General features: G+C 51.4%; 1 protein-coding gene across 1 annotated transcript in view; it reads left to right on the forward strand.

Moving 5' to 3' along the window:
* Positions 1-12,029, forward strand: part of SLC6A5 (solute carrier family 6 member 5) — a 56,184-nt gene that overhangs the window by 3,449 nt on the left and 40,706 nt on the right. Inside the window, exons 3-5 of the mRNA XM_047693770.1 lie at positions 1,445-1,583; positions 4,310-4,441; positions 4,783-4,956. Of these exons, the coding sequence (XP_047549726.1) occupies positions 1,445-1,583; positions 4,310-4,441; positions 4,783-4,956 (445 nt within the window). The remainder of the gene's footprint in view (positions 1-1,444; positions 1,584-4,309; positions 4,442-4,782; positions 4,957-12,029) is intronic.

Genomic DNA, 12,029 nt, shown 5'->3' on the forward strand with positions numbered 1-12,029 from the left:
TATATATTAGCTGCCTCTGACAGCATGTGGCCCAACAGTGTGACCCCAGGTGGAGGCAGAAAATTGTTTCAGAGGCCTTGCTTAACCTCCGCACTGCGGCAAAAGCAGCTGGAACTCCCACCCCTTTAGCTGGGGAAGAAAGGGATGGTGGGTTGGGCGGGAGGTGGTGCGCCTCGGAGGGGAGGGGGAGATGTTGCGGAGCAGGTGAAACCTGACATTTGCCTATCTTCATCTCTGCCCATTTTTCTGTTTTTGCCTTTCTGACACCTACGTTGGCCCTCCTCTCTTCCAGAGACTTCCTCCTGTCCTGATAGCTTCTTTACCGCCCACAGCCTGTGTCACAGTGTGAGACCTACCAGGTTGCTAGAATAGGAAATGAAGTATGACTGAGGAGGCAGACGTCAGGCGGTGACTTGGGTCCCTGGAACCTTTGTGTGGTGTCCAGGTGTCCTGAACATTTTGAATTTATTTGAGATGGCTTCACCCCCATCCTTTGGTGCTTAGTAGTGAGGCATTCCAGAACAAGGTACTGTCCCTAAGGGAGCATCTTAGGGTGAATTTGGAGAGGTGAGCCTCAAAGGTCCATAGATTGCTGGAGCTGGAATGTGCCTCAGGGGATAGTTATTCTGAGCCCCTCGTTTTTCAGATGGGGGCACAGAGGCTCGGAGAGAGCAAGTGGCTTGCCTGGGATTATCCAGTGGTAAAGTTTAGACCAGAACTCAAGGCTTTGGATGTCCTGTCTCTTCTCTGTCCTTCCTCTTGTTTCACACCCACATCTCCCTCCTGCCTGTTCACCTTTCCCTGGCGTTGAGAGGTGGCCCCCTTAAATTAGCGGACGAGGCAGGTTCTGCCTGTAGGCTTTGGCAGAGAACGTGAGGCAGGGGCTCTGGCTGGCTTTGGGCATCGCGCAGCTCTATTTCTGGACTAGCAGACTCCAGAGGGAGAAAGGGCTGAGGAAGGCCTGTGTTGAAGGTTTAGGGGAGGGAGGGGGTTGGTTAGGGATCTGCTTGCTGGGCATTCTAGGCATGATATGGGGGAGGGGGGCTGCTTGCCAATTGAACTCTTGGTCAAGGGTTGGGGATGGAGGGACCTGCTTGCAACCAACCAACAGTTTCAGGGTTTGGGGAAAGCTGCTTGCTGGTGTGCCCTGACTGCAGGACTTGGGAAGGTGGGGTTTAGGGGTCTGTTGAAGAGGAATCTTCAGATCCGAATAGGGAGCCTGCTTGCTGGAAGGCTCTCAGTGCAGGGTTGAGGGGTGAGGGCCCTGCTTGGAGATGCATCTTCTCTTCCAGATTGGGGTCCTGCTTGCCAATGCATCCTCGGTTGGAAAATGCGGGCCTGCTTGCCGGGAAAGACCCTCAGCAGGGGGGAGGGGCGGAATGGGGCCTGCTTGCGACCGACCCCCCCGGGGCTGTTATCCGACAATGTGCTTTTCCGCCCCCAGGAGGACGAGCAAGGGGATGAGAATAAGGCCCGAGGGAACTGGTCCAGCAAACTGGACTTCATCCTGTCCATGGTGGGGTATGCAGTGGGGCTGGGCAATGTCTGGAGGTTTCCCTACCTGGCCTTCCAGAACGGGGGAGGTACGGCTTTTCCGGTCTTTCCGCCTGCGGCGCGGCGGGGCGGGCACTTGCGGGTTGGGGAGGCGCGCAGAGCCCTGGGAGGGGGCTGGGAGGGGAGGCTCCCAGCAGCCTCCTCACGCTCCAGCCCCATCCCTAGTAGGCATCAGTGCTGAGCCAGAGGGCAGGAAGCACTGTAACTGGTTGGCACTGGATGCAGGAGGCTTTTATCAGGAGACTCAGGGAGAGGTGGGCCTCCCTGATCCCCCACTGAACCAGCCCGTGGGACTGGGTCCCCAGCCAAGTGGGCATTGACAGAGGGGAGTTCAAACTCTAATTTGGCTGACGAATATTCTGGTAGCAGCACACTTTATGTACCTAAACAGCAGTAGCTGTGTGGTCCTGGACACCAAATTAAGGACGGTTTAAGATTATAACCTGGAAATCTGAGCCTACCTGAGAGACTTTGGGAATGGGTGCTTGAGTCACGCAGAATGCAGACTGCGAGCAGAACACGCGGCGTGAGTGGAGAGAAGCCCGGGCTTGTACTCTCAAAAACCTCTCAGAAAAAAAATTTTTTAAAAATTAAAAAAAAAGTTTTTTTAAAACCCTCTCAGAAGTATCCCCACAGATACACCCTCTTGGGCACCTGTGGGGCAGATTTTGACTTTAGCCAAATTGGCAAAACCGGTTTCCGTTTCATTGGTCTTCACTGGGTGGAAGAAGCTGCTTTTGAAGGAAAACCATTTCGGAAATGGTAAAGATGCCAGTTAGGCACACGCCAGCTGCCAGTCCGCTAGAATCCCCTGTACGTCTTGTGTGCCCACCAAGGAGGAGGGACCCAGCACGTTCCAGGTCCTTTTTGTTTGCCCTCGCCACCCTGAAGCCTCTTCACCAGTGGCTTGCCCGCCCCACACGCTGCCCAAACTGACGAGTTCCCATCTCGGAATAGGAATTTTAACCTAGACTCCCTCCTAGGACCAAAGAGACCCTCACCCCCGCCCCCAGGTTAGGATTTTTGTATTTTGTTTTCTCTTGGGTGGGCTCCAGACAGGAGACCGGTGCTTCCGCATGGGGTGATTAAAATAGAAAAACATGCCTTCTCCCCTCCAATTCCAAATAAGGATGCACTGACAAGTACTTAGGAGGACTGTAGACCCTTTGCAATCAGAGATGCCCTAGAAACAGAAGAACGTGTGCTGGCCACACAAACCGAGGCCCCCTAGCTGGGTTTCCACTTGGTTTTCAGCAGGAGTCCCAGCCCAGAATGCAGGAATTGGGCTGGAGAAGCTATACTAAGGTTTCCATTGACAGCAAGCAGCTGGGTACCGCAGGATGGGGCTAGGGAGGGAGTTTCAGCGGGGGGAGGCAAAACTGCTCCAGTTTTGCCCTCCACCCTGTCCCTGCCCCTGCCCCTGATCGCCTTTGTCTGGTCCTGGGGTTCCAGGAGCTCCTTGTGGAGCCAGGCACAAGGAGGGGGAGGCAGACTCCTCCCCACCCCCCCCACCCCCCACTGCAGCTCTGGCAACCCCCTTCTGGCCCTCAGCACGGGAGAGCTCCCCTTGCCTCCTCCTTCTCAGGAACAGAAGAGAAGGATTGCATAATCCACATCTTTCTCAAAAACCCCATCAGGAGAGGCTAGAGCAGGATCCCTTGTTTTAATTTCCATCCGTTTGAGGACACTGCTGGACCTTCCCTGGCTGGAAAGGCCTGAGCAGGGGTCCTTCTGCCAGACAGGAAGTTGGAAAGAATAGACTAGAAAAAAATCAGCTTCCCTTCCCTGGAGCACAGCATTCTGGGCTCCGGCATCCCTGATACCCAAATTGGCTCTGACCCATGCAACATTTTTCCTGGTCCAATCTTTTCAAAGATCATGGCTGTTTTCCCACAGCCTTCCCAAACAACCTACAAGAATCATTGAAGGGAAAAGAGCCCCAGAGAACCTCTCGCGGTCTGTGGAGGCCTCCCGACTGCTACTGTCCTGCTTGGGGATGGGGGGTGTTCCAGGGAATAAAGAGATGGAGTTGGCAGCCCCAGGGAGCTAGATAAGACACCAAGTCTAGATAAGACACCAAATAAATATTGTCAAGTGCTCAGTGCCTGGGGAAGTGACTGTGGGAGGACAGAGGAGGGAGGCTTCTTGGAGGAGGAAGCATTTGAGTTGACCTTGAAGGACAGAAGGGACTTTTTATGTGGGGAAGGACGTTGAGAAGTGCTGGTGGCTGTAGTGGTGGGGAGAGGGATATTCTAGCCACTTGTCTGGCAGAGCAGACCCAGGACCCACAGCCAAGAGGTGTGCTGGTAACTCGGGTTATTGCACAGAAGGGCTCTTGGAATCTACCTTAGTAGATGTTAGGTCCTCGGAGGGTAGAGATGCCCAGAAGATTTCACCAAATCTCACTCCAGTATTGAGTCAAAGGTGTGGATTTGTTGCATGCTGGAAGAGCTTAATTTGGGGACATTGAAATGCTATAATAAGAAAAGAAAAGAAGAGAAAAGAATAAAACCCAATAGCACACAACCCCTAGTCACCCATCCAGTGGGGAATTGGAAAAAGGAATGTGTTTGCGGGGTACACTCACATTTTGTAGAGGAGGGCGATTAAATGTCCCGGGGTGCCTTTGGTTGAGCTGGAATATCAAAAGTTTCCTGGAAAATGAGGGCGAGCCAGCTCCCACTGCAGAGGGCAAATGTGGTCCAAGACAGCCTTGGTCTCCCGGAGCTCTCACTTGCTGCTCTCTCTTCCTAAGGTGCTTTCCTCATTCCCTACCTGATGATGCTGGCTCTAGCTGGGTTACCCATCTTCTTCCTAGAAGTGTCACTGGGCCAGTTTGCCAGCCAGGGGCCAGTGTCTGTGTGGAAGGCCATCCCGGCCCTACAAGGTGAGTCTACCCTGCCTTCCCGCCTCCTCCGCCCTATCATGCTCTCCCTGGCACCACGTGGCCTCCAGGAAGGCCATCTGCTTTTGTGAACAGTAGAATTGATGGTTTCCTTTATTTGATCAATTCCACTTCTGAGACCCTCTGGAGGGTGACCTATGGTTGCCTCTGGCGTTGTTCTGTTCCCAGGAGAATGCCTCAATTTCCCCGATAGAGTCTCCTCCCCTGTTCGTGTATCTGTGTGTAAAAGAGAGCCACCATCTAGCTGCCCACCCCTGCGCCCAAGTGTTAGAATTCCCTAGGATTGGGATTGGAATAAATCCCTGGAAATTTTGCTTCCGCAGGCTGTGGCATTGCAATGCTGATCATCTCCGTCCTAATAGCCATATACTACAATGTGATAATTTGCTACACACTTTTCTACCTGTTTGCCTCCTTTGTGTCTGTGCTGCCCTGGGGCTCCTGCAGCAACCCTTGGAACACACCAGAATGCAAAGATAAAACCAAACTTTTATTAGGTAAGTTTGGATATAAGTGGCGGGCACAGAGAGTAAAACAAACAACCACATATACTTCATTCTCACATTTATTTTTAAAATATTTTATTTATTTACTTGACAGAATGTGTGAGAGAGAGGAAGCACAAGCAGGGGGAGGGGAGAGGGAGAGGGAGAAGCAGGCTCCCCGGTGAGCAGGGAGCCCTAATGGGGACCAGACCCCAGGACCCTGGGATCCTGTGACCTGAGCTGAAGGCAGACGAGATGCTTAACTAACTGAGCCACTCAGGCGCCCCTAATTCTAACATTTTAAGAGCTCATGGCTCAGAGGAGGAGTAATCAAGCTTTGTTTGCTCATGCCTAATGGGTGTTAAAAATGCAGATTAACAGGCCCACCAGAGAGTCTGTCTGACATGGCAGATTTGGGTGGGGTTGGGAAATTGGCATCTTAGCAAGGTCTGTAGGCAATTCGGTTTGCTTGCAGGGGACAAGTCGAAAGCGATGGGGTCTGAGTCATGTGATCCTGGGTCCACTCTTGACAAAATGCTGCTCAGTGCATGAGGTAAAGATGTTCGACTCGAAGACCTCTGACAGAAATGTGGATAATGCAGTACCTAAAATGGGGATGTCCATCGGCCTGGGTAGACAGGGAGAGTTCCTGAAGGTCCCCTTCAGACCTGAAATCCCCTGGGACTTGAAGGCTTGTGGGGAGCTTTCCGCTTGCTGGATCTAAGGCAATAAAAAAAGTGAGGAGGAGCCGGGCAGACTTGTGGGCCAGACCCTCCGGTCTAAATGATCTCCCTGCCCCTGACAGGACGTGGGTCTGGGTCAGGTAACTTCACTCTCTGCATCTGTACTTTTGTCTTTAGTCAGGTAGAAATAATACTATCCTTTATCCTACTCACCTCACGGGACTGGTGTCAGGTAACAAGAAACAAACGGCCTGGGAGCCCTCCAGAAATCAGGGTGCCTCGGCCGCCTTTGGTCTCCCGTCGTTTCAGTGGGCGTCAGTAAGCAAGCCGTTTCTTGTTTTCCCAGCAGCTCTATTCGCCCCTGTTGTTACCTCAGTCTGCGCTGAGGTCAGACTCCCACGATGTCTAGCTGGTGGGCTCTTGGCTCCTGGGCCCTTTCAGCTAGCTCACTGCAGAGATGGGGGTGTTCTACAGGCCCCAACGTACACTGGCGTGTTTTTACACATGGGCATGTACATGCACGCCGTGACCACCTCCACCTAGAGAGGTGGGTTTTTTTTCCCCCCAAAGATTTTATTTATTTTTGAGGGAGAGGGAGAGAGAGCACACAAGTGGGGTGGGGAGGGGCGGAGGGAGAGGGGGAAGCAGGCTCCCCGCTGAGCAGAAAGCCCATGTGGGGCTTGATCCCAGGACCCCAAGATCTTGACCCGAGCTGAAGGCAGAGGCTTAACCCACTGAGCCACCCAGGCGTGCAGAGGTTTTGAGTAAGAGCTAAAACTAAAGACTTGTGCCCATTCAATTCAAACTGTGTTTACCCGGAAGTGCTCAGGAGTGGGGGGCGGGGATTTGTGGAGGTTCCCAGGTGTGTGGCTCACTGATGGTATGGCCAAGAGTTAGTGTCCCTTAGACTCTCTGGGCCTCAGTGTTCTTATCTGCACAGTGTCCGTGTTGATGGGTTCTTGGGTGAGGGCAACGGTTCTCAGCCCAGACTGCTGTGTATCAGAATCACCCGAGGAACTGACAGATCAAAACGTCACTTATGGTCCACTTCAGACCAATTAAATGGGGCAGTTTGGGGATGGAGTCGAGGAATCTGTGGTCTTCAAGTTCGCCAGGGAACTAAACCACCGGGTTGGAGTTTGCCCACACTCCTTCGTTAGGATGCCCCTCACCATTTTTGGACTGGAGGGTCTCACCTTCTTGCCGAAGTTTCTGCCCCCCCAGGGGTCACCTCTGCAAAGCTGCTCTCTGAGACAATGCGGCTCGGTAGCCCTTCGCAGAATCACAACTAACAATGAGCTGCTCGAATGGTTTGCTAGAGCATTTCCCAGGCTCTAGGACCTAGATGCAGAAATACCTCAAGGTCGTCTCGGAGCCTTGCTTGTCCTTCCCAGATCCTGCCTGGGAGGGAAGCGAAGTATCTGCTGAAAAAAGGGCGTATCTGCTGAAAAAAGGGCGGCTGGCTGGCTTGGTTCGGGCTCTGCGGGGAGTTTCCCTCGAGACTTCCATCAGGCACCCCATGGGACACGGTGATCAGTGTCCTGCAGCAGTCCTCCAGGAGGGAGCGTAACTCAGAAACAACATTCTCATCAGCTGATGATACCTACTGACATTTCTCTAGCACCTTAACGCTTGCTGACCGTAACCACATCTTACATACTGCATACTGTGGAAACCCTTTTACTCATGTTAAAGCCCCTGGCTTTGTGGAGTGTCCAGTCTGGCTCACAGAAACCCAGGAAACATTAAAGGCAGAGTAAGGGCATTAGCAGCTGAGCTCCTAGTTGACTAGTACAAACCATAAAAACTATGCAAGCTCTGAGCAGAGAGGAACAATGGACATTGTTCACTCTGGCTATTCCCTGGGAGCACATGGACAGGCTGGACAGATTTTTATCTCATTCTTAGCAAGTGCTTTACATTTTTTTCTTTTTTTCTTTTTTTTTTTAAAGATGTCAATCCCCACTGTCTTTTTTTTTTTTAAGATTTATTTACTTATTTATTTATTTGACAGAGAGAGAGAGAGAGAGATCAATCACAAGTAGGTAGAGAGGCAGGCAGAGAGAGGGGGGGAAGCAGGCTCTTTGCTGAGCAGAGACCCCGATGCGGGGCTTGATCCGAGGACCCTGAGACCATGACCTGAGCCGAAGGCAGAGGCTTAACCCACTGAGCCACCCAGGAGACCCATTCCCCACTATCTTTGTGTAGCTACCCACCCCCCACGCCCCGGTCTGTTCGTCTCTGTGCTCTCTGCACATGTCTGTGCTCTGTTTCTGGGGCCAGGCTCACCCTTGTGGATGTATTGGTCCTTTTGGGTCCTGGGCTGACTTTGGAAAGGTGATGATGGTCTGACTTGCAGAGATACTGGCACCTTTCTGGCCCCACTGCTCTGATGGACAAGTCAGGAGTTCACACAGTGGATATTCCAGATTCTTTCCCAAATGGCCATTCTGAGAGAGGCTTGTTTAGGAAATGCGGGAAAAAAAAATCCCTTCCCCTGGTGCAGTGTTCCACTGTTCCACTCCAGGCTCAGCCTCTCTCTGTTGCTGCCTTACCAGGAAAGAGCGGGCCACTGGTCTCAGGAGGGAGGGATTGGCTCGCAGTTAGTACCTTCAGCCTTAGCGGGGAGGTGTCTGTCCCATGTCTGGCTCAGCCGAGCTGGGGTCCAGTCGCTCTGGAGGCCCACCTCACCCACGAGGTGCCAGGGCCCTCTAAACCACCCAGCCCGGGCTCTGTCCCTGGGTAGAGGCTGGGCTTGCAGTGTATTTCTTAAGTTACAGGTTGTAAGAGAGACTGTCTTCCTCAGGAGGACCCAACCCTTCAGGTCTCTGTAAGGGAGAATGGCTAACCCATGCCCTGACAAGGGAGTCCAGTCACCGTCCTGTGAAATTTAGGAGCTGGCCGGGTCATTTAAAATGGGGACACCATAAATACCATTTCTATTTCTGGAAAGACTTCATTTTCATTAGCACTTTAATTCAGTGATCCTTTTTCCTTCCTTGTCTTTCGTGTGCTTTCATTTATCAATAACTGCCCCAGTAAAGAGAGGCCCATTCCACCAGCTTCCGATTTAGCGACATTCTGTTCGCGGGTCTTTGTTCCGCCTTGCGGGGCGGCAGCGTGCGGCGGCCAGGCCGGTCAGTCCTCTGCCGGCCCCCCTGGAGGCGCCGGGAAGCACGCTGCTGCCGCCCAGCGGTGGGAAGGGATACTGCAGGAGGCTTGCGGCGGCGGGAAGCCCGCTGCAGTGACGCAGGAATGGGGTGACCTTGCGCTGCCGCGGCGAGCAGGGATCCGGAGACATCCAGAGCCCAGAGCCCTTATCTAGCGAAGCTGCCCCGCGTGATTCACAGTGGCAGTTCTGGAAGCAAGCGATGTGGCGTTTGCCCACATATTAGCGGCGTCTTCAGTCTCAGGGGATGGATGCACTTTTTGGCAGGAGGACAGGAAATCACTACCGTGCGTACTTAAAAGTGATAGCGACAGCCCTTTCCGGCCTTCACTCAGATCGCTGCTGGGGAAGCAAATGCTCCCTCTGTAAATATTTGATAGTTATTGGGCCGGAAGCCCTCTGGAACTCTGTCATTTGATTACACTAAAGAAGAAATTATTGAATAAGGTATTCTGAGGACATTCAAAGCAGTGGCTCTCCACCCCGGGGAGATTTTTCAGGAAACATTTGATCATGTTATAGGTATTTGGGGTTGTCGCATCGGGATGGTGGGGTGCAGGCGTTGGCGGGTGGATGCTCCTGCCATCTAGTGGGCAGAGGCCAGCGGTGCTGTCCAGTGTCCTGCGATGCCCGGGACAGCTCCCCCTGCAGGGAACTTTGGCCCCGAAGTCAGTCGCGCCGTTGAAAACCTGGTCTGCAGAACTTATCAAAGGGAAAAGATTCTTATAAGAGTGGTTTTTAACATTTTATCCGATATAGTGAGATCTTCTGGGGGAATGGGTGGGAGGCCATAGGTGACTTGTGGCTGGCCAGTGGCATTGTGGGAGAGGATACTAAGGACTAGAGATGCCCACCCGGTAAAAAGATGTAACGATGACTGAGTTATGGCTAAAATCGGTGGAGTCCAAGAGTGCTCTAGGCATGGTGAGAATTATTTTTTTCATCCTCGGTGTCACTTACTTTGGCTTTTGCAGCATTTTTGTGACCTAGACACAACTATTATCCAACAGGAGAGGCTTGGACAGGTAAAGGAACTCATCTAAACTCTCCGGGCAGAGGAGCCTCGGCACCCATGGTCTTACCCACTTTGTTGTTCCATGGAGGGCATGCATTGGGAGCTCATGTTTCAGACCTGGGGGCCCATGTGCTCTATTTTGGTCATAGTTCGGTCCATGATATTTAAAAGTAATTTGATCTTATTTCCAACGTTTTAAAATGGAGAGGTTTCATGTAGATATGCACATCTTCTGTGTCTTTTTCCCAGAACACCTGGAAAAGGCATGGCACGGGTTGGCTGGAACATTCTCTGGTTTGCCAGAGTCCCCACCTCCCCTTATTACCCTCTTTTATGCCTTCATCATTTGTGTCACCAGCCTGCCTTCTGACGCTGTTCGAGTCTATGATCCCTGCTCTCTGCCTCATCGCAGAGTGGCTGAGATCATGGCTCCCAGAGAGAGAATGGTGGTTTGCCTCCTGGTTTTGCTGCATGGTCTTAACAAGCATGCTCTTCTCTGTGCCTTCGTTTCTTTATCTGCAGCGTAGACAGGGGCCATACCTACCTGGTAGGGATGATGGGAGGACTAAATTAGTTGGTACATATAAAGCACAGTATCTGGTATGCTTCATGTAAGCGTTTGCCATTGTTACTGTCGCTTTTCACTCCTTTGTAAAATAGTATCTTTTAGGATAAAATAGTATGTTGGTGGACTCTACTTAAACTATCTGTCAAGTGATGAGTTTTTATAAAGCTGTCAGAGAGGCTTGTAATATGGACAGAAAGACTTCAGCTTGTTCCTATTTAAAATGAACATAATAGGGACGTCTGGGTAACTTAGTTGGTTGAGCATCTGACTCTTGATTTCAGCTCAAGTCATGATCCCAGGGGTGTGAGATCAGGCCCCACCCTGGGTGTAGAGCCTGCTTAAGATCCTCTCTCCCTCCTCTGCCCCTGCCCCCTGCTCGCTCTCTCTAAAAAACTAAAATAAAGTATTATAGTAATATACACCTGCCAGATCTGATGAGGATCTCGTGGGATAAGCATTGTTAAAGTGTCCAGAATAGTGCCTGACACACTAAGAGCCACGTGGTGAGTCCCCTTTCCCCACTCCAGCCTTGGTCAGGCTTTCTCAACCTTGACGTTCTGCACATTTTAGCCAGATAATTCTATGGTGGGGGTCTGTCCTGGGCACTGGAAGATATTTGGCGGAGTCAGGGGCCTCTACCCACTAGATGCCAGTAACTCCCTATTCCCCAGAAATGACAAATAAACATGTCTCCAGACATTGCCAAGTGTCCTCTGGGGGACAGCTTTGTCCCCAGTTGAGAAGCACGTGTGGGGTCTTGCTGGAGGCCCACAAGCACATGGCATGGCAGCTGCCTCCACTACCCCACATGAGTGTGTGGAAAGCAGATGCAGGCTGTGTCTTAAAGCGCTTACTGTATGTCGACTTCAAGGTGACCTCCTTAGGAAGCCTTCTGTGGAGGTAGTCCTTCTGAAGGCTTGTTTACATCTGATGAAATTTCAGATTGCAGATTTCAATTTTCAAAATTCAATTGAAGATTCATTTTTGCAAGCCATTTGTTTTCTATGGAGTCATAGTCATAAGGATCAGGGTTTGAATTCTGATTCTCTTCCTTATTGGCCGTGTGATTTGAGTAGAGTTATTTAGCCTCCTTGAATTTTTCCCTCACTTTTTTAAAGACTTTTTTTTTTTTTTAAGATTTACTTATTTTTACTTGAGAGAGAGAAAGAGTTGGAGGGGGTTGGGGAGAGGAAGAGGGAGAGAGAATCTCAAGCAGACTTCACGCTGAATGGGGCTCAGTCCCACGACCCTGAGATGGGGACCTGAGCTGAAATCAAGAGTCAGACACTTAACTTACTGAACCACCAAGGTATACCCCCCCACCCATTTTTTAAAAAGGCAGCAATAGCACCTCTCTCTAGGCTGTTGTGAACATTAATGAGATAACACATGCAGAATGCTTGGCACAGCTCTGGCCATATAGGGAGTGCTCTGAAAACAACAGCCTTTGGTATCAGCACAAGGCACTGCTGTGGGTCCCGGGGGCTCCAGCGTGAATAACACATAATCCTTGGGTTCGTCTGCACCCGGCTATGCTCAGTTAACACTTCCCCAAAGTTACTCTCCAATATTTGGCAAGTATTTTCGGCTCTTGTTTTCCAGTTGCTAGAGAGAGACGTGCGTGTGTTTTCTGTACAGATCTCACCGTGT

This window comes from Lutra lutra, chromosome 10 (genome assembly GCF_902655055.1).
Source record: "Lutra lutra chromosome 10, mLutLut1.2, whole genome shotgun sequence".
Taxonomy (NCBI): Eukaryota; Metazoa; Chordata; class Mammalia; order Carnivora; family Mustelidae; genus Lutra; species Lutra lutra.